The 20,851-nt window shown below is 37.2% G+C and overlaps 2 protein-coding genes across 4 annotated transcripts; one reads left to right on the forward strand and one right to left on the reverse strand.

Annotated features, from left to right (window-relative positions):
* The first annotated feature begins 19 nt into the window (after positions 1 to 19).
* Top3alpha (topoisomerase 3-alpha) lies at positions 20 to 18,663 on the forward strand. 3 transcript variants are annotated; one of them, XM_089734342.1, is made up of 16 exons: positions 180 to 256; positions 373 to 488; positions 849 to 1,058; positions 2,101 to 2,353; positions 3,567 to 3,737; positions 5,003 to 5,178; positions 5,757 to 6,039; positions 7,323 to 7,534; positions 8,202 to 8,313; positions 9,509 to 9,738; positions 10,246 to 10,384; positions 11,083 to 11,246; positions 14,340 to 14,775; positions 15,921 to 16,155; positions 16,462 to 16,576; positions 17,850 to 18,663. In XM_089734342.1, exons 2-16 carry the CDS (start codon positions 408 to 410, stop codon positions 17,871 to 17,873), a joined length of 2,841 nt encoding a protein of 946 aa, XP_089590468.1. In that variant the 5' UTR covers positions 180 to 256; positions 373 to 407; the 3' UTR covers positions 17,874 to 18,663. The 3 variants fall into 3 exon arrangements, with proteins under 3 accessions (XP_028026985.2, XP_089590469.1, XP_089590468.1); XM_028171184.2 differs by having other exon boundaries at positions 20 to 488; XM_089734343.1 differs by lacking the exons at positions 10,246 to 10,384; positions 11,083 to 11,246 and having other exon boundaries at positions 20 to 488.
* Positions 18,651 to 20,350, reverse strand: Cby (beta catenin antagonist chibby). Its single transcript, XM_028171186.2, is given in 3 exon segments — positions 18,651 to 18,804; positions 18,807 to 18,977; positions 20,064 to 20,350. Coding segments are annotated over 3 exon segments (393 nt in total). The 5' UTR covers positions 20,248 to 20,350; the 3' UTR covers positions 18,651 to 18,766.
* Between the last annotated feature and the right edge of the window lie 501 nt (positions 20,351 to 20,851).

The raw sequence follows: 20,851 nt of genomic DNA on the forward strand, positions 1-20,851 counted from the left end.
TGATCTATGTGGCATAGATATCTTTAATAGAGGTACGGTACACTTGACAGTTGACACTTAATATTTGATAAATTGTGGGATGTTTATTTCAAATATGTTTGTTTATTAATTTAAGTGATTTTAATTAAACACTAATTTAAACATAGGTTAAACAGATATGTAGTTTAAATTTAATATTAAGGGGATATAAATTTTACTGTAACATTCCCAGAATATTCAGAGTAATTTTCTCTGCTGCAGGCATACACATTTATAGGTTCAATATCAAGATTTTATCTCTTTGTTATGAAAATAATATAACGTTTATAAAAAATATGTTACAATGCCTTGAAAAGCTAAATAGCAGATTGAATAGAACACTTTGTTTTTTAGTAAACAAACAGATATTTGTAAACAAATATTCTACTATGAAATATTTAAATGTAGCAGAGAAAAATGATGCAGCTAAAAATATTGCATTACATCTATCCAAAGGAACATCAACTAGGGTATGTGTGCACTTCGTGCTATCTTTTGGTTAGTCTTGCTAAGCTATCGTACTCACAAATTATGTGCTATATATTATTTACCACTCCTAAGGAGACTTGACAGGCTGCCGGTTGCCAGCGGCCAGGTTTGTCTTTTATAGATGATCCCTAGAAGTGAAATAATCTGTAAGGGACCCAACCAAAAATCTGAACTGACTTCTACAAACCTATGGACTATTTTGTCTATTTTAGTTTCCCTGTATGTCAACCCTAGGCAATACTGTAGGCTAAATCCAGATGTAAAACATGCCATAAAGTAATTCTCATAAAACTTGTTTTTTCTCTCTCATAAAACCTGTTTTTCTTTGGGTTTTTTTTTAGCGTGAAGGACTATCAAAGTACAACAAAATATATCAATTTAAAGCCAATGTAATGGGGCAAGATTGTGAAATGGTGATGACCTCAGTATCAGGACATCTCTTAGCCCTAGAATTTAGTGGAACATACAGAACCTGGCAAACCTGTAGCCCACTATCACTGTTTGAAGCACCTGTTTTCAAATACTGCCCAGAGAATTACCAAAAAATTAAGGTGAGCTTTGTCTTCCTAAAGTAATGTTTTCAATTACAGTAAAAGCTCTTTATTTCCGGGTATTTATTATGTAAATATGCTGCAAATACAGAAACCGTGAATATGGAAAAGCATATTTACAAAAGACATTCACTTGTATACCTACATTATGGAATCCTTTTTATCAATGTGTGTGTACAGATGTACTGATTAGATATGCAAAAGGAGAAATCTTTAGCTGCAAATGTAGGAACCGTGTTTTATTAATTTTATTAATCCGCAACTAGTGAATATGTAAATAAGCAAGCACAAAATTAAATAAGGAGTTTTTACTGTAATTACTTGTATATTATTTACATCTAAAAGGCAAAGAAAAAACAAATAACTACATTTTCTCCTGGGTTTGTCAGCTGTTTTTATTTTATTTAGCTTAGTAACTACTGATGAGTATTAGTATTATGAATATTATTTTGAAAACATTTGTAACACAACAGAAAATGTATCTTGAAGTGTTAGTGATTGATTGCCTTAATGGTGCAGTAGCTAGTAGCCCTGAAGGCTGGGCGGAGGGTCAATGGTTCAATTTCCACACGAGGCAAACATTTGTGACATGCTTAATATTATCTATATATTTAAACATACATATATAAGTATGTATATTAGCCTTCTGTCCATACTACAGGCAATCCTAGTATGGGACCAGATGACTTTGTGTTCTGAGTTATTTTATGTTTATAATTGAATAAAAACTAGTGAAGACAATTGACCCACAATATCATAGCTAAAGGCGACCTTGGAACAAGTATACATCTGATGCACTTCAGACAAGCTCAAATATCTGATGTGACTGATACTTAGGACACAAAGGCATTTCATTTAATTAAGTGTAGCTTTGAGGTGCTTCCCTCATATATGTCTATTAATAATCAATGGTTCAAGATATTTGATTTAAATTTTTCAGTTTCTTATAAATATCAAATAGTTCAACAATATACTGATGTTTAACATTTTCTAATGGAACGATCAATTCTAGCAACAATAATATTTGACTATCACTTCACAGATGACCTTAGAGCGAGAAGTTCGAAGTTGTCAAGGTCTCATAATATGGACAGATTGTGACAGAGAAGGAGAGAACATAGGTTTTGAGATTATTGATGTTTGCAAAGCTGTCAAGACAAATTTGAAAATATATAGAGCAAAATTTTCAGAGATCACATTAGTTTCAGTAAATAGAGCTTTACAAAACTTAGAAGAACCAAACAAGAATACTAGTAATGCAGTAGATGTCAGACAAGAACTTGATTTAAGGATAGGTAGGCATATAAAATATGTTTAATTATTAGACTTAGGAATTATGGTAGCTTTATGGTATTAATTATTTTAGTCTTTTCGATATCAGTCCTACTCTGGCCACTCATTCTTATGTTGATCTTCACACAGTTGTTTGTAGATGGAGATAAATAAAAAAATATATAAATTCTGGCAAATAAAAATATGTTAGGGGTCCTTCGAATACGACCGATGAGATAGACCTGAGTTTCGAATAGTTGTTGCATAAAAAAATCATGACGAATGATTTACCTAATACAAAATATGACTGCACGCACAAGTAACCAAATGAAAATATTATTAAAATAATAAAGCTCTAGATTACCAAAATGTTTTCACTCGTTCATTCATTAATTGAATTACTAAATTGCATTTTTTAAGCTCTATTATCTGAGTGTTAAAGTATAATTTCGTACCAAACAAAAGCTACTTCGCGTTAGCCGGCGATACGATAATCCACTTTATATCATGGCCATCGCCATTTAAACTCCTGACCCGGTTCACAAAGCAGTCAATTGTGGACGCATTAGACAGATCCTTATGAATCCACCTGATCCAGTCTTAATGTTGTCGAACACTTTTTGTTATTGCAATGACAGCAACCATAGCACAGTGTGCTTAGTGCGAGTATTTCGATAGCGTAAAAGTTTTTTTAACGTTTGCCGCTAGGGGCGCTGTTCCAGCTGCATGTTAAAAAAATTGGAGTTAACTTTTACGCTATCGCGAACATTAAATTACTCGTACTAAGCACAGAGGTCATCCCACTTGTCGAATTCATCAAAAAGTTCGACGTGACACTTAGGCCACAAGATCAGCCCATCGAGTTTCTCTTTTCTCAGCGAGTCGCGATTCTGACACGATAGTAGATACACTCGCGAAACAGCTGACTTCGATTTGTTACGCCCACGCATTGTAGAAAAGCTGGAAAGGTCTCTGAGAAACCAGCAATACCTCAAATTACAAAAAAAAACCGTACAAGACACTAGTGACGACGGCACGAGATACTGTGACAATTTTTGTAATTTTGATTCTCCGAGAACAAACAATAAACGTGCCTACAGCTAAAACTGAATTCATTATTGCACCCTGAACAGCGGCTCTTGACCGTATTACTACCAATTCCAACATTAAAGTCCAGTTTTGTTTCATTTGCTGGAATTTTTTGCGGAATATAATGAATGGCTTTTACATATGCAGGTGCGGCATTCACAAGGTTCCAAACATTGAGACTCCAAAAGGTATTCCCCAGTAAACTAACAGACACCATAGTTAGTTATGGTTCTTGTCAATTTCCCACTCTTGGATTTGTGGTGGAACGCTATAGAGCCATAGAAAACTTCATTGTCGAAACGTTTTGGAAATTAAAGGGTAGGTTAATCTACAATAACTATTAAAAACATTTAATTTAAGAAATGAAGTAGGTGATTTATTATTTCGATCGTTAATGATTAAAAAGAAATACTCATTGGAAATCAAACAAAACGAACGCATCTGTGCGTGATACAAAAAAAATTTTTATTTAATGTGGATGTAAAATATCGGTATTAAAGTACAGATAAACAAAACGAACTTTGACCTTATATTAATTACAGAAGTATGTCATCTGCATTTTTAAAAACAAATCCTACCAACAATGTAGCGTACAAAAATATTTTTATTTCGCGTCTCGCAAAATGTAAATTTGCTTAACATAATTTGCGTATCCGATACGTTTCCGTTTTGTATGAACGCGAACGGAACGGTCACTACAGTATATACTACAGTATGCAGTAGGTATAGACACTATAGACAGATATAATAGTAGCTCTGAAAAAAAGAGTATGTACTGCCACCCATCACAACCTCAAGCCTGCCTGCTACAATATCAACCCGCAGTGCATCACCCCTGCCTCAATAGACGGAGATTCAGCCCGGGCAGAGAGGTTTCTCCGAGGCCACTCCGCGCCCCCGCAAGCGGAAGCGACGACCCCCACAGAGAGTATGTACGAGTATACTCAAATAACAGAGTTAGTGTTACCGTCCTGCCTGCAGAGTTGAGCTTCACTTCATACCTTAACTTATCTGGAGTTTACATTAAAGTAGTAGTAACTTTTTTTTAACGATGGGTTATCCATTTACGGATACCCGGTCGAGGGGGTAACGGACCGGGCTATGTCGGACTCCGGCGCCTCCTGAGAGGAAGAAGGGGAGAAGAGAAAGGCCGAGGTCCTTCACCACTCCCAATTTAAGTAGTCGTGACCTGAAGGATAAAAATACGTATCAGACGACGATTTTCCCAATGAATTGCACACTTATCTCATATGAGTTTCATCCCCTCCTGGCTGAGCCTTTGCTCGCCCACCTGTCCTGGTGAAACTGGAAAGGCCTCCGGGCCACCAGTAATACTTCAATCATAAAAATAAAAAAATGAGTTTCATATTCACGAATAGCGTCCACGATGGAGGAATGACGCTGTGTAATAAAAACGAAACAAGCGAAAATATGTAAAATATGTAATTTGCGTAATTACTATACAATTGAGACAGACCTCAAGTCTCAATGTTTACGCCTTCACATTTACCCGAAGTACCCGTAGTAACACCGCGGGATTGTCTGTCTTGAATAACAATTACTAAATGCAATGTTTCTTACAGTAAATCATACTATAGAGAACCTCAGTGTAGAGTTCGCATGGGAACGTTTTCGGTTGTTTGACGAAAGCGCTTGTAAAATATTTCATGATATTTGTACTGAGAATCCTTTGGCGAGAGTACTTGAAGTAAAAACTAAACCTAAGTCTAAATGGCGGCCGTTGCCTTTGGAAACTGTGGTAAGTTAAGTAATTCAGTAGTGGATTTATATTAGGAGCCAGTGGGCGGAGCGGCATTAGGGGGTGTGCACAAAAAATCGTTTTTCTCCGATAACTGAATTTTTTTCGGAACTGCGATCGCATTGAAAATATTGAAAAATACAATAAATATGCACATAGTTTGAACTTATTTATTGGTTTTAGAGCAAAAATACTACATATAAATATTTTTTATGAAACTATTCCTTAGACTTTTATTCAGGCTATGTACGATATAAGGATAAGGACAGTAGTGGCATTTATCATTGTGCCCCAAAGCTGCCCTTAAGTTATTTCGCCTCTGAATATGTTAGCTGCATCTGCATATTTTTCGTGGTAGGAGGTTTTGTGGGTAGGTGATTTGGTGGCTTGTAGGGTGAGACAGTTATTTTAAAATACAATAGTAATTTCGGCTTCATGTCAATATATAGAGCCATTCACATTGGGATATTAAAAGGTAACGGCATAACACATAGTAGACCGTGTACTCGTTCACCGATCAATAAAAAACATTGAGAACAGTAATGATGTACATTTTCATTATGATATTAATTTTTCAGGAATTAGAAAAGCAAGCATCACGTAAATTAAAAATACACGCGAAAGAGACAATGCAACTCGCTGAGAAACTGTACACCCAAGGCTTCATCAGCTACCCTCGTACAGAGACAAATGAGTTTCCGAAAGAGATGAACTTAGCCCAGTTAGTTGGTCAGCAGACCGGTGATCCGAACTGGGGTACATTCGCACAGAAGATATTAGATAACGGTGGGCCAACTCCGAGGCAAGGAAAGAAAAGCGACAAAGCGCATCCGCCTATACATCCAACAAAATATACGAACAGTTAGTGCTTTTTTTAATTTTTTTTTATTGCTTAGATGGGTGGACGATCTCACAGCCCATCTGGTGTTAAGTGGTTACTGGAGCCCATAGACATCTACAACGTAAATGCGCCACCCACCTTGAGATACAAGTTCTAAGGTCTCAGTATAGTTACAACGGCTGCCCCACACTTCAAACCGAAGCGCATTACTGCTTCACGGCAGAAATGGGTTTTTTTTATTGCCTTTGTAGGCAGACGGGCATACGGCCCACCTGATGGTGAGTGGTTACCGTCGCCCATGGACTTCAGCAATGCCAGGGGCAGAGCCAAGCCGCTGCCTACTTATGGGGCGGTGGTACCTACCCGTGCGGACTCACAAGAGGTCCTACCACTACCACTACACATTATATCTATCGCTTGAAATTTTCACTCTAAAATAAAAAGTTTATGAGTCGATAGTTCGACAAAAGGAAATCATTGCTAACGACCTTAAAAAATACGTATGTAAAGTGATATTTTTAGCTATCTTTTTTTTTACTATAACTGAGTTATACGTCAGCTGATATGTGAGGTCAACGCCCTAGTGCAACACTGAGCATCTGGCTTCACTTTAGATTGCGTGCTCGCGAATTATTAACTTCCTAAAAATAAAAGTAATTATGCTTCTCTTACCTGCGGTAAACACAGCGACGTACTATTGCTATGGGAGATATTAGCAAACCCTCTCAAACAGAGCCCCGTGAGCTCGACCCCTAACGAAGGCGACGCGCAATGAATGTTGTTTTGTTCAGCCTATGTCGAAGTATGTGAACGATTATCTCAAACTGCTTTGAAAATTCATACAATGCTTATAAACGTATATAATTATTTTAAAAATATCACTTTCACAATCAACTTATTACTTTATATAATAATACTAGCTGACCCGGCAGACTTCGTAGTGCCTCAATCGATATATAAAAGACCTAAAATTTTGTATAAAATAAACTTAAAACAAACAAAAGGAATTCGTCCGACGGGGGACACATCAAAGGAAAAACCAAATTGCTATTTTTATTTAATTCCGAGGATTTTCATATTTATCTACCTTTTAAACCTTCTCTGAACTTCCACAAATAATTCAAGGCCAAAATTAGCCAAATCCGTCCAGCCGTTCTCGAGTTTTAGCGAGACTAACGAACAGCAATCATTTATATATATATAGATATTTAAAAAAACCGAAATGTGAACATTTCCAAATTTAAAAACGGGTTTTTTGAGGTTAATTTTACTAAAACAATAAGCGTATTCGTATTTATTCTAGATTTATCGGGCAACGAGAAACGCCTTTACGAGTTCATAGTGCGATCGTTCCTTGCGTGCTGTTCCAAGGACGCTCAGGGTCAGGAGACGATCGTTAACATAGATATAGGCAGAGAGAAGTTTTCCGCCAACGGACTCGTGATCACCGAAATAAACTACCTAGAGGTATACATCTACGAGAAGTGGTCGTCTAAAGAAATACACGTCTATCAGGTCTGTATAATTGAATATAGCTTCGTCTTGTTATTAGCATCGAAGTCTAATAGTACATATCGCTATAGATACAGTCCACTGAGTTTCTTGTCTGGAGTGAAGATAGTAACGATTGGTATATTTTATAAAATAACGTTAAATATATTTATGATAATCTCAAAAAAAAAAAGTTTCTTAACATAATATGTAAATCGCTGTTGGTGACGGTTTCTGTATCAAGCCGGTAACGCACATGATCAAATAACAAAGCTTCTCAAGATTTTGCTTGAAATTCCTTGGAATACCAGTAAGCTTTATGCTTTTAATATTTCACAGCAGTCATATGCCATTTTTGCTTCAAAAATATAATCCTGTTTTTTGAATCATCGAAGAAACTGGTTTTTTACTGGTGGTAGGACCTCTTGGGAGTCCGCACGGGTAGGTACCACCGCCCCGCCTATTTCTGCCGCGAAGCAGTAATGCGTTTCGGTTTACAGGGTGGGGTAGCCGTTGTAACTATACTGAGACTTTAGAACTTATATCTCAACGTGGGTGGCGCATTTATGTTGTAGATGTCTATGAGCTCCAGTGACTACTTAACACCAGGTGGGCTATGAGCTCCTCCACCCATCTAAGCAATAAAAAAAATCGTAAATTAATTTTTCACGGTGAATTGTACATTTTTCAGGAAGGTCAAATATTCAGTCCAACCTCAATAGACATCGTATCCGGTACTACTTCACCTCCCAGTTTACTAACAGAAGCTGACCTCATTAGTCTTATGGAAAAACATGGCATTGGTAACTACTATTATAGCTATATTTTTTTAAATTGCATCCATTTTCATTCAAGAATTAATCCATTCCAAGCAATCCATATCAAAAATTAAAAAAAACTTATCCTGACAGCATAAATAGAAAAATCGTAAAATTTTCTTCTTATTTAACTAACATAAAAATGTATGAAATCTAATTTAGATATATTTTCTGAGTTGATCACGTTCTGACGGTGTCATTGGACCACATCTAATAATGTAGCGTCGCGTCACCTTCTAATTAATTTCAAATGGTTACACGTTGGCAAGATAATTTAGAAAATCCATATAAATTCATATTTTCTTTTAATTTTAAATTATTATACAAATAAAATTATAACTTGTAAGATCTTCCATTGTATTAATTATATATTTGTTATTGTTACTTTATTTGTTTCATCGCTTTTGTCGTCATATTATTGTCAGCTATTTATAATAATAAAGTGTAAAATAAATAAGGACTTTCGTGTATTTTGTAAATTGTAAATTGTAAATGATACCATTATAGTGTCAATTCTGTTACTAAAATAATGTTACGCCTGTAAAAGTAACGCCATCTATTGTTAGATAGCGGAAACTCACATCGAAGTTACTCGACTTGCCCAGTATGTTCTCGATAAATCTAGTAGGGATGTAGTATCAACTATAAAAGCGTTGCAGAGATGGCAAGCAGTCAGTTAGCCGGTCATCGTTCAAATTAACCCACAGACACAGCCCACTGAGTTTCTCGCCGGATCTTCTCAGCGGGTCGCGTTTCCGATCCGGTGGCAGATTCTGCGAAGGACGGCTCTTGCCAGGGTTCGTGTTGGCACAGTCGACAGATTTGAGCCCCGTGAGCTCACCTACTAGTTAAGGTTACGCTGAAATAGGCTCTCAAGGCTATCAGCTTAGGTAGGAAAAAAGTCAGTTAATAATCGAAACTACTCGAAGCGAAACAGCGAACGGATCATCTGAAGCGAAGCGGAAGAAGTGAACTGAGAATTTTAAAGTGTTCGTTAAGTGTGTTAAGTGTTAATACAGTTTTAATTTGTACTTCAGTAGAATTGTTATTTATCACGAACCCCAGCGCGTAACAATAAATCGGTTATGTTTTCGAGACTGTACAATGAAATTGACATTACTATGACAGCTTATAGCCTCATAAAAAAATTAATGTCTTTGATTGTTTTTTTTTTTTTTAGGCACTGACGCAACGCACGCTGAGCACATTGAGAAGATAAAAAGCCGTTCGTATGTAGCGTTGGCAGATGAAAAATATTTCGTTCCCGGTGTCTTAGGCATGGGTCTGGTGGAGGGCTACGATGCTATGGGCCTCGAGATGTCGAAGCCCCATCTTCGTGCCCAGTTAGAGTCCGATCTCAAAGAAATTATCGAAGGCAGGAAACAGCCTGAAGCGGTTTTATCTGAACAGGTTTGTCGATATTATTGTTTTTTTTTAAAATCCATATTTGTAAATGAGCGACATTAGTTTTATAGTTTTTATCACCAAATACATTACTTGTACGTATCAATACTATAAGTGTGTCAGATTTATATATATCCTATTGTATCGTGTACGCGGTAGGTTCTTTTCTTCATTTAAGTGTAGAAAAGTGTATTAAAAATATATTGATATCTTAGACAGGGCTGTCCAAACCAAGATCAGGTCTAGGAGGTACTGACTTAAACGATAAAAATACGTATTTGTGTTTAAAAACGCACATTCATGGATAGATATATATTATATAAATAGAGGCATCGCACCTCGACTGAGGAAACAATTTGAGCGAGAAATCCAAGTCTTTGAATTTATTTGATTGAAGGGTCAATAAACAAAAAAATCAATTGTCACTTCAAATAACTTTTATTTTTATTCTTCATCTAAACCACTCACATTACAACCAGTAAATAATAATAAATCGTTATATTAATAATCTAGATAGCAAAATATAAAGAGGTGTACATTAAAGCATCGGCGGAGGCTGAGAAGATAGACAGAGCGCTCGCGGAGAGACTGAACGAGCAGCCGGCGGCGCCGCCTGCGAGCGCGGATACCTTACCCGTGGACATGCCCGCGGGTATTTTTTTTGTTGTTTTTTTATTGCTCAGATTGGTGGACGAGCTCACAGCCTACCTGGTTTTAAGTGGTTACTGGAGCCCATAGACATCTATAACGTAAATGCGCCACCCACCTTGAGATATAGGTTCTAAGGTCTTAAGTATAGTTACAACGGCTGCCCCGCCCTTCAAACCGAAACGCATTACTGCTTCACGGCAGAAATAGGCAGGGTGGTGGTACCTACACGTGGGGACTCACAAGAGATCCTACCACCAGTAAGGGTATGATTGTCAATCACTAAATAAACAAGACTACCCGCAATATTTATAATTAGCGTAATTACTGATGGTAGGACGTATTTCTGCCCTGAAGCAGTAACGCGTTTCCTATTGAAGGGTAGGGCAGCCGTTGTACTGCAAAACACAGATCTTAGAACTCCTATCTCAAAGTGGGTGGCGGAATTTACGTTGTAGACGTCTATGAGCTCCGGTTACAACTTAACACCAGATGGATCGTGATCTCGTCCATCCATCTAAAGAAATAAATAAATAAAAATATAGAATCCTACCCTCATAATAGTTTTTCTCCTAGCTCAACATACACACGTGTACATCTTCTTATTTATCTTCAATCACAAAATACATTCATAAGAAGAATTATGAAGATTTCATAATTTTGTTAAATAAAAATTTATGTAAATTGTTTAATCTTTTACAGCCTTAAAATGTCCGAAATGTGGCACGGACATGATCGTAAGACAGAAAAAGAATAATCCAACCGAATATTATATCGGTTGCATGTCATTTCCTAACTGCAAAAATGCAGTTTGGCTACCTAATATAGTTAAGTCATTGCAAGTTTTACCAGACACTTGCACAGAGGTAATTAAGTTAACTACTACTTCACTTGGTTAAGAATAAGCGAGATGTAAACACAAATGTAATTTAATAATGCAACTTCACACATTGAAATACATTTTAAAATTTATGATGCCTTGCTACTTAATACTAGAGATGTGGTCGGATTTATTAGAACAGACCCGAGTATTAGGTATTAGGCTGCACCTAATCCCATTTTGTTAATGTGTATAATCCACCTGTTCCACTTCCACTTAATCTTCGTATTCTTAAAACATAAAATCGAATGTTCAGCATACGCTCCCACTTGCTCCTGCGCTATATCACTCACTTACACGTTGCAACTTATCTCACAATCCCTAAATGCCTAATCCTAATCATTCAAATAATGATCCAACGATCACAGTAATCAAATCCTAATAACGAACTCAGAACTTGAGATTAGGAATAGGCAGATTGAGATTGCTTGCTAAGTAAAGTATTGGTTGTAAATGAAATTAGGAAGATTATGTGGATTAGGCATTTCTTAAGATTAGGAGCAGGTGAACCTACTATGACCCATCTTTACTTAATACTCTATATGTAGGATGTGCAAAAGATGTTGTAATTTTATTAGATTTTTTTTATCGTCCACAACTCTGTTTCAAAGCCTTTGGAATACCTTACTTACTAAATAGTTTTTATTTCATATTTGCCCTAATTCTTTTTAGCTATTAAGGTACATAAAGAAACTTAATTAATTAAATTTTTATCCGAATTGCATTTCGCAACGGTAAAGGAGAAACCCCATTTTGGGCCTAAGCGTTACACGAATAGGATATGTACCAAAAAATTCGTCTATTTTGCTTGATTAACCTATTGAAATCTTAGCTTCATTGACAATGGCCAAGTGTAGAAAATAAGTTATATTCAATTTTTTGTTTTAAACAATCTTTGTAAACATCTACAATACTTATTTCAATATACGTAACTAGCTCCACAAACGCGCGGATTAGAATTAGAGCATCCATAAAATATGATCGATTTAGTGGAAATCGGGTGTAAAAAATAATTAATACTCTTTTGCTTTAGGATAAATGACTGTTTTTATAGGTATTTTAATCAATGTAAATAGAGTATGGCCATCGAATCGTGACACAACTACTTACAATGGCGGCAATTCAAAATATCTACAACTGACAACATCAAATATAGCATGAAAGGGTAGTTTTGCATTTTTATATTAATGTGACTATGCCATAGAAAAACACAAATGTATCAAATCGTGTTATGTTATCTTTAATGTTGCCAACTGAAGATATTTTGGATTGCCGCTATTTAGTTGTGCCATGATTCGCTGGCCAGACTATAAACTTAATCTCATTGAATAACGTAACGTAAAGCACCAAAATCTACTAACGAAAATAATTAAAAGAAATAAATAACTGCGCCATTTAGTTATGACACGAAATCATGTCGGCAACTGCGGCAATTCAAAATATTTTCAACTGGCAATCTTAAATATAACATGAAAAGGTCGATTTGGTACTTTGAGTTTTTCTATGGTGTAGTTATATTAATAATTTTACTGGTGGTAGGATCTCTTGTGAGTCCGCGCCTCCCACCCGCCTATTTTTGCCGTAAAGCAGTAATGCGTTTCAGTTTGAAGGGCGGGGCAGCCGTTGTAACTATACTGAGACCTTAGAACTTATATCTCAAGGTGGGTGGCGCATTTACGTCGTAGATGTCTATGAGCTCCAGTAACCACTTAACATCAGGTGGGCTGTGAGCTCGTCGAAGGGTATCTAAGCAATAAAAAATTAAAATAAAAAAGGCATGAAATAAAATGAAATGAAATGTGATGAGATAATATGGGAGCACGTAATGATTTATATTTTATATAAAAAAGTTATCATATAAATATAGTTTTTCATATAAAAAAGTTTTCATTAAAATTAAAATAAGACTGACCTAAAGGTCTTAGTTACCAGGTCATAAAATCCCTTAAAAAAATCATTTCGTGCGCAGCGCGTTTCGCATTACGTTGTTTTTAATTTTTGGCTTTCGTTCGTTTTCGTAAACAACCTAACGCGCGATTTCTCGTAACAGGTTCCATTTTTATTTTAAAGCAACCTGTTGCTGCAACAGGTTTCGTAAAAAATTACTTATCTTTAGTAGGAAATAGCCTCAAAAATATCGTTTTTATTAAAATATCTCGAACAATAAACATAACCTAAAATGTAAACATTGTCTGATTTTACCAATTTGGCCATTGCTGAGAGACCTGAAAATTGGGCTCATGAAACCTTCTTAGGTATTGTAACTTATGCCCAAATTCTAGCACTGTAACGCCAGGCCCAAGTTTGTATGGATTTCGGGTTTGTCCTTTGGTTGATATGTAAGGCATTAGTGATAGATTAAATTGTGTACTAGGTATAGTGATGGCCGCGACCTATATTCGGCCTGTTTTGGCTACGAAACGATCGCGAATTCTATTTTGAATGGCAGTACAGCCGTTATACCAATGCGAATAAGACTTGGACCTTATGTCTTTATTCAGTGTGCTTAGTGCGATTTTCTTAACGTTCTTGATAGCGTAAAAGGTAAGCCAATTTTGTATACAGTTGGAACAGCGCCCCTAACGGCAAACGTACGTAAACGATCCCATTCCATACAAATGTGAGATAACTTTTACGCTATCGAGAACGTTAAAAAACTGGCACTAAGCACACAGGTATCGACAACCACATTGTAATTCACAACATTCGTTATGTTTGTTAACTAATAACCCCGTGTGAGTCTTGAACTGTCCAATATCCTACTAGAATAATAGTAATAGAATAATGTTTTTTTTTGTAAAGTTATTGTTCATTACTGGTGGTAGGACCTCTTGGGAGTCCGCACGGGTAGGTACCACCGCCCCGCCTATTTCCGCCGTGAAGCAGTAATGCGTTTCGGTTCGAAGGGTGGAGTAGCCGTTGTAACTATACTGAGATCTTAGAACTTATATCTCGAGGTGGGTGGCGCATTTACGTTGTAGATGTCTATGGGCTCCAGTAACCACTTAACACCAGGTGGACTGTGAGCTCGTCCATCCAACTAAGCAATAAAAAAAAATCTACAAATTTATTTTTTTAGTGTGGACCGGACTACAAGATGATGAAGTTTGAATGGCGAAACAATTCCATAAGTCACATATACGCACCGCCGTACACGGGCTGCATCGGCGGGTGCGATAGGACGTTTCTAGAATATCTCAATATAAACATCAACAGTGTCATAAAAACATCGGGCTCCTCCGCACAAGTCACATCTTCGAACACAAACTCGCGAACAAATATCTCAGTACCCGTACAAAACCATACTATACCGAGTAATCTACTTCGAAGTCCAATAGAAACTGGTTCAAATAGAGGTCGAGATATACCGGCTCAGAGGAACAATGCTATGAACACGACAAACATTAGGATGAACAGCGCCAGTAATGTCGCTAACTTGGATGACAATCACGTGGTCTGCAGATGCTCAAAACCGGCGATCTTATTAACGTCTAAAAAACAAAATCAGAATTTTGGTAAGTTTTCCTATATTAATAAAGTTTGAAACCAAACTTAAAAAATAAAAATATTATATCAGTTATTTTGTTTCTAAAGATTTCTCTTCGACTGGATATCTTTTTTTTTCTACTTAAGCTGATAGCCTTGAGAGGCTATTCCAGCGTAACCTTAACTAGTAGGTGAGCTCACGGGGCTCAAACCTGACGAAGTTGCTAACACGAACCATAGCAAGAGCCGTGCTTCGCAGAATCTACCACCGGATCGGAAACGCGACCCACTGAGAAGATCCGGCTAGAAACTCAGTGGGCTGTGTATATGAGTTAAATTACTCGTCGAGCCCTTCGTCACAAGCGACGGGTTCAGCGAGGACGGTGACCGATGCTTGTGGTGCCTAAAAGCACCGTTAATGGATCGGGAGGATCCGTAATGACGTGAATGGATATCAGAATCTACGTAGTGACATATAGATTTTTTAATTGCTATAGATGAAAAGATGCTCACGGCCTACCTGGTGTTGGAGCCCATAGACATCTACAACGTAAATGCGCAACCCACCTTGACATATAAGTACTAAGGTCTCAAGTATAGTTACAACGGCTGCTCCACCCTTCAAACCGAAACACATTACTACTTCACGGCAGAAACAGACAGGGTGGTGGTTACCTACCCGCGCGGACTCAATTACGCAAACTATAATTTTGCGGATATGATTTTTATTACACGATGTTATTCCTTCACCTTGTGGACGTCAATCGTGAACATTTGTTAAGTACGTATTTCATTAGAAAAATTGGTACCTGCCTGCGGGATTCGAACACCTTTTTATCGCTAGGACGCCTTATCTTTTAGACCACGACGACTTCAAAAGTGGTGGTGGTGTTAAATGCTTACTATTCTATTAACCAAATAGACAGGCCTATAGACAAAATGTATGTCGCCGATGGAAACTTTAAAACGTGTCTTTTTCGCGGTAGAAATGGGAAGGACAATAGTAACGTCTTCCCCAAATTATATTTTAGTTCGCAGTCCAGCGTAAATATAGCTTTGTAAAGATTCTTTATCTCCAATACCTCGAAACGAATATGGCATATCATCAAGAAAAAGCCTTATAAAGGAAACCCCATTTTCTTAACATTTCCTCAAAAACAATTTATGATTTTAGGCCAAAAATTTTACAAATGTCCAGTCGGGAAAGAGAACGGTGGATGTGATTTCTTCTTGTGGGCTCCAGAATCCGTCAATAATGCTCAGTCTGCATTCGAGACTCCGCCGTCGTCGTCTGAGCAAACGACTTTTAATACAACTGGTGTTGCCAGACGGGATGCAAATCGTAATAGAAATACTGGGTCTGGCAACACTGATGACGTCAAGTGTGACTGTCGTTTGCCTTGTAAAAAGTAAGTTCATACTCAATCTCATTAGTCCTATAACAATGAACGTTTGTTAAAAATATAAAGGTTAGTTTAGACTTGCGAGAATACTCAAAGTACTGCGACCAGGATGCCTGTGGAATGGGGCCTTGCAAAGATAATTCGGAACAATAGTCCATAATTGTTCAGTATCAATAAATACTTGTATTATTATTCATATTCTTTAACTGAAAAACAAAATACGTAATATAATTATCCATTATCACAAAATACGTAGTATAATTATTATTATCCTTTATCGAATTATAATGTTATGTAATTTTTTTATTTCAGACTAACGGTACACAAAGAAGGCCAAATAAAGGACGACAGTTCTATGGGTGCGCGAAAGATTTCAGCTCGAAATGCAACTTCTTTAAATGGGCCGATGAAAGCGGCTCCAGACCAGGTATATGAACAAGTTGGCTTTTAATTACCATTATTAAAGTAAGCTTACTGATAAAATTTGAAAATATTAAGAGATCGTGATATGACCGACCATTGTAATTTTATAACTAATTACCCGCATCAATGTAAACTAAATCGACTGTGGGAATGAGATGTTTTGTTCGAGATAAAAGGTAGCCTATGTCACTCAGTGGGACAGAAGTGAGACACTTTGACCCATCAGTTCGACGAACGCACTTTCACGTTTATAGTGTTACGCTGGTAAGAGTAACGCCATCTATTGCCGAATAGTCGAACGAATGTCGAAGGATCTAGTAGCATCTAGAACGCTCGAGAAGTACAACGCTATCTATTGTCAGATAGCGGAAACACAGTACTCGGCTTTTGTGGAGTATTCTCGACGATTCTAGGGATTTCGTATCGACTATAAAAACGTCGCAGAGATGGCACACAGTCAGTTAATAATCGAAACTACTCGAAGCGAAACAGCGAACGGATCACCTGAAGCGAAGCGGAAGAACTGAATTGAGAATTTTAAAGTGCCAATACAGTGTTAACTTGTAATTCGATAGAATTGTTATTTGAGTCGACTATTATCAAAGGCGGCAATCTGACTTTTGGACAATGATTGGTAAATCAGAAAAACGAATTATTGACTTTGTATTCCATTGGCAGTCACAAAACTCTTCGGAACGACATCTTAGTTAGATAACAGGTTAACTATTAACCTTTATTTAATGCAGGTTTTGAACCGTATTCTTTGAAGGAGACGATTATATTCAAATAAATCTGTATTGACATATCAATAAATTTTTTTTGTCCAAATGCACAGATTGCCACCTTTGATAATAGACGACTTATTTATCCCGAACCCCAGCGCGTAACAATAGTATTGCTTATATAATAAAATCACTCGCATCCACATTTCACGTTTATAATATTGCTTATATATATTGCTATTATTGCATATTAATATTGCTTTACTACATAGTATAAAACAAAGTCGCTTTCTCTTTCCCTATATCCCTATGTATGCTTAAATCTTTAAAACTACGCAATGGATTTTGATGCGGTTTTTTATATTATATAGTGATTGAAGAGGAAGGTTTATATTTATAATAACATCCATTGAATAGTGGAGAAATCAATAATAAATTACAGTTTCCGAAGCGAAGCGAGGGTCGCTAGTATATTATAAACGTAAAATGTGGATGCGAGTGATTTTATTATCATCTTCATGTAAAGTAACAATACTGTATTATGCTCTTATCCAGGTCCTGCTCGGCCTGCCCCTGTGAGCTCCCGCGGCGGAGGCCGAGCGTCCCGTCGGGGCGCGGTGCGGCATTGCGGCTTCTGTGGGAGCACCGAACACGACTTTCGAACCTGCTCTATAAGGAGACCCTCCACAGACTAACAATAATATACATATAACTAACAAATAAACTACTTTTAATGACCAAAACGAAATTAAAATGATAAATATAACGATCCCGGTATCGTAGTGGTTAAAGCCCTTTGACAGCTAGGCCGATAGGTTCGATTCTTACTTCAGCCAAAACAATTGCGTGCGGACAAGTTTGATCTGTGACTTTTAAATGTATAGTGTATACATTTAAAAGCATATCGGTTTGTGGTTCTCATGGTACAGGGAATTCTAGTTTGGGACCAGATGACCGTGTGTGATTTGCTCGATAATTTATTAATTTATTTATATTCATATGCATAATATAGGCAAGCACAAGCACAAGGCAAAGCATTTCTTTGCCTATGATTTTTTAATTGAATCGTAAAAGGCATGAATCTGTAACGATAGAAAAAAAAAGAATCTGCAACCAAATTTACTTGTTATAATAATTTATTTCGCTAATTTATATCAATTTTCGAATTGTATTCATCAGAGAAATGTTTAATATCGATAGCAGATGATTCTTGTTTTGGTAATTAAAATTGTTGGTATATAAAGTAATGAAGTGAACTGTGAAATATATTGTAAATATGAAACATAAGTGTTACATCGCTATCTATTGTCTGTAATATAGATATTGTTATTTCGTACCAACCTTTGTAATAAAAGCATTTTGAAATGCATTTAATACTGTTTTTTTTCCTTCTTTTACCAATAGTATATTGAAAAAAATCGCTTTAGGATGGCTTCTCTTCTATTTATATCGATATTTTACAGAAAACGTTTTCACCATTTCGACTTTTTACTCTTCTGTTTTAACTTGACAAACTTTGAGATCGCTGGAGTTCAGCTTGTTCCGCTTCAACTGTTTTGTCAGTCATCATGTCCAACAGTATTTCGAATTTCAATCTTAGCATGTTGTTTTCTTCTTCAAGCCTGTCTAGTTCGTTTTTCAATCGCAAATTTTCCTTATGAGCTGCACCCGCTCTTCCTGAAGCTAAAATACAAATGTAAATTAAGAACTTGACGAGATAACTGGATTCTTCGACAAAATGACGCGACACGAAAACCCTCAGAACGTGATCGCCTCTAATTACATCATTGACCCAGACGTCGGGGCAACGAAAAGCCGCTATTATTCTCCTGCCCTTCTCCCAGTCACCTGGGGTTGGCGCAACATGGTTCTTCTTCCAACTTTTTTTCCCCCCTACCTATGCTGATGACCTTGAGAGGCTGTTTCAGCCTCGCCTTAACGTTTAGATGAGCTCATGGGGCTCAAAGCGGAGTGTTGCTAACACTGGCCCTAGCAAGAGCAGTGCTTCGCAGAATGTACTACCGGATCGGAAACGCGATCAGTGAGAAGATCCGCCGAGAAACTCAGTGGGTTGTGTCTATGGGTTAATTTGCTCGTTGAGCCCTTCGTCACAAGCGACTGGTTCGGTGAGGACGGTGACCGATGCTTGAAGTACCTAAAAGCACCGTTAATGGATCGGGAGGATCCGTAATGACGTGTTCAGGGCGACATCGACTGTTTTCGGTCCACAGGATCGACGAAAAGCCGTCGTCGTCTTAAAAATGTCATGAGGATCCTCTCGATCCACTCCCAGTGCTAGGCTCTTCAAGCACTTGTCGCCGTTCTTGTGAAATGAATAGTTCGACGTGCAACCTAGACTATAAATTCAAATCACTGAGTAACACGGGTCGGGTGAGTAAAATCACTGAGTAATATTACGGCTATAAATCACGGATGACTGCTTTTTTTTATTGTCATTGTAGGCAGACGAGCATATGGCTTACCTGATGGTGAATAGTTCCCTTCGTTTATGGACGTCAGCAATGTCATTTATGTAAGGTTTTGATAAGAAGAAATTGAGTAAAATCTCTATTCGAAGTACCTAATCATTCAGGGTTCAGAAGGACATACCAAGCAGGTTCTATAGATAAAAAAGGAGTTAAAAAATATGCCCAAACAGTAAACGTACTTCAACAGTTATACATTTTACCCTAATTTTATTCACGTCTTACTTAGTCAACGGAATTTTTCTAATTAATAAAAAAAACGAGTAAAAATATCAGTACCAACCAGGAATCCACTGCCCTTCTTCAAAAGATACTTCAAAATCTCCCAATTTTATCTTTAACGGACCAATATCTAGTGACAGTTCCTTTGAGGCATAATCACTGCCGAGTTCATTTTTCAAGACCGATGTATCTTGTCTTCTGACCGGAATTGTTTTCGGATTGAATTTACTGCTAAATAGTGGCATAGCTTAAAACTGGCTTCTCGTAAAAGTTGTCATAACAAACCGTTTCCATAGTTACCGTTACAATCATAGATAAATTTAGGTTACAAAAACTGAAGTATGAAACCTAGGTCTATGGTTACAAAAAAAACATTATAATGCCAATCTGTACATATGTGTATTGTCTGTATTTTTTTTCCTACCTAGCTGATAGCCTTGAGAGGCTATTTCAGCTTCTCCTTGCAGTGTAGGTGAGCTCAAGGGACTCAAACCGGAGTGTTGCTAACACTGGTCCTAGCAAGAACAGTGCTTCGCAGAATCTATTACCGGATCGGGTACGCGACCCACTGAGAAGATCCGGCGAGAAACTCAGTGGGCGGTGTGGATGGGTTAATTTACTCGTCGAGTCCTTCGTCGCAAGCGATGGGTTCGGCGAGGACTGTGACCAGTACTTGAGGTACCTAAAAGCACCGTTAATGGATCGGGAGGATCTGTAATGACGTGTCTTCACCGATCGACTGACGATTCCTTTTCTTATCTTAATCTCGTAAATGTCGTTAGTGGTATTCATCCTTTTGCTAGATTTATTTTGTTCTAAGATAATATTTGTCATTAAATAGCAAATACA

Source organism: Bombyx mandarina, chromosome 17 (genome assembly GCF_030267445.1).
Source record: "Bombyx mandarina strain Sakado chromosome 17, ASM3026744v2".
Lineage (NCBI taxonomy): Eukaryota > Metazoa > Arthropoda > Insecta > Lepidoptera > Bombycidae > Bombyx > Bombyx mandarina.

Coding starts and splice junctions, on each gene's coding strand:
- Top3alpha (XM_028171184.2), top strand. CDS start 315: ATGTTACAATGCCTTGAAAAGCTAAATAGCAGATTGAATAGAACACTT. Junction 6,040..7,322: donor TCCAACAAAATATACGAACA/GTTAGTGCTTTT, acceptor TATTTATTCTAG/ATTTATCGGGCAACGAGAAA. Junction 7,535..8,201: donor AAGAAATACACGTCTATCAG/GTCTGTATAATT, acceptor TACATTTTTCAG/GAAGGTCAAATATTCAGTCC.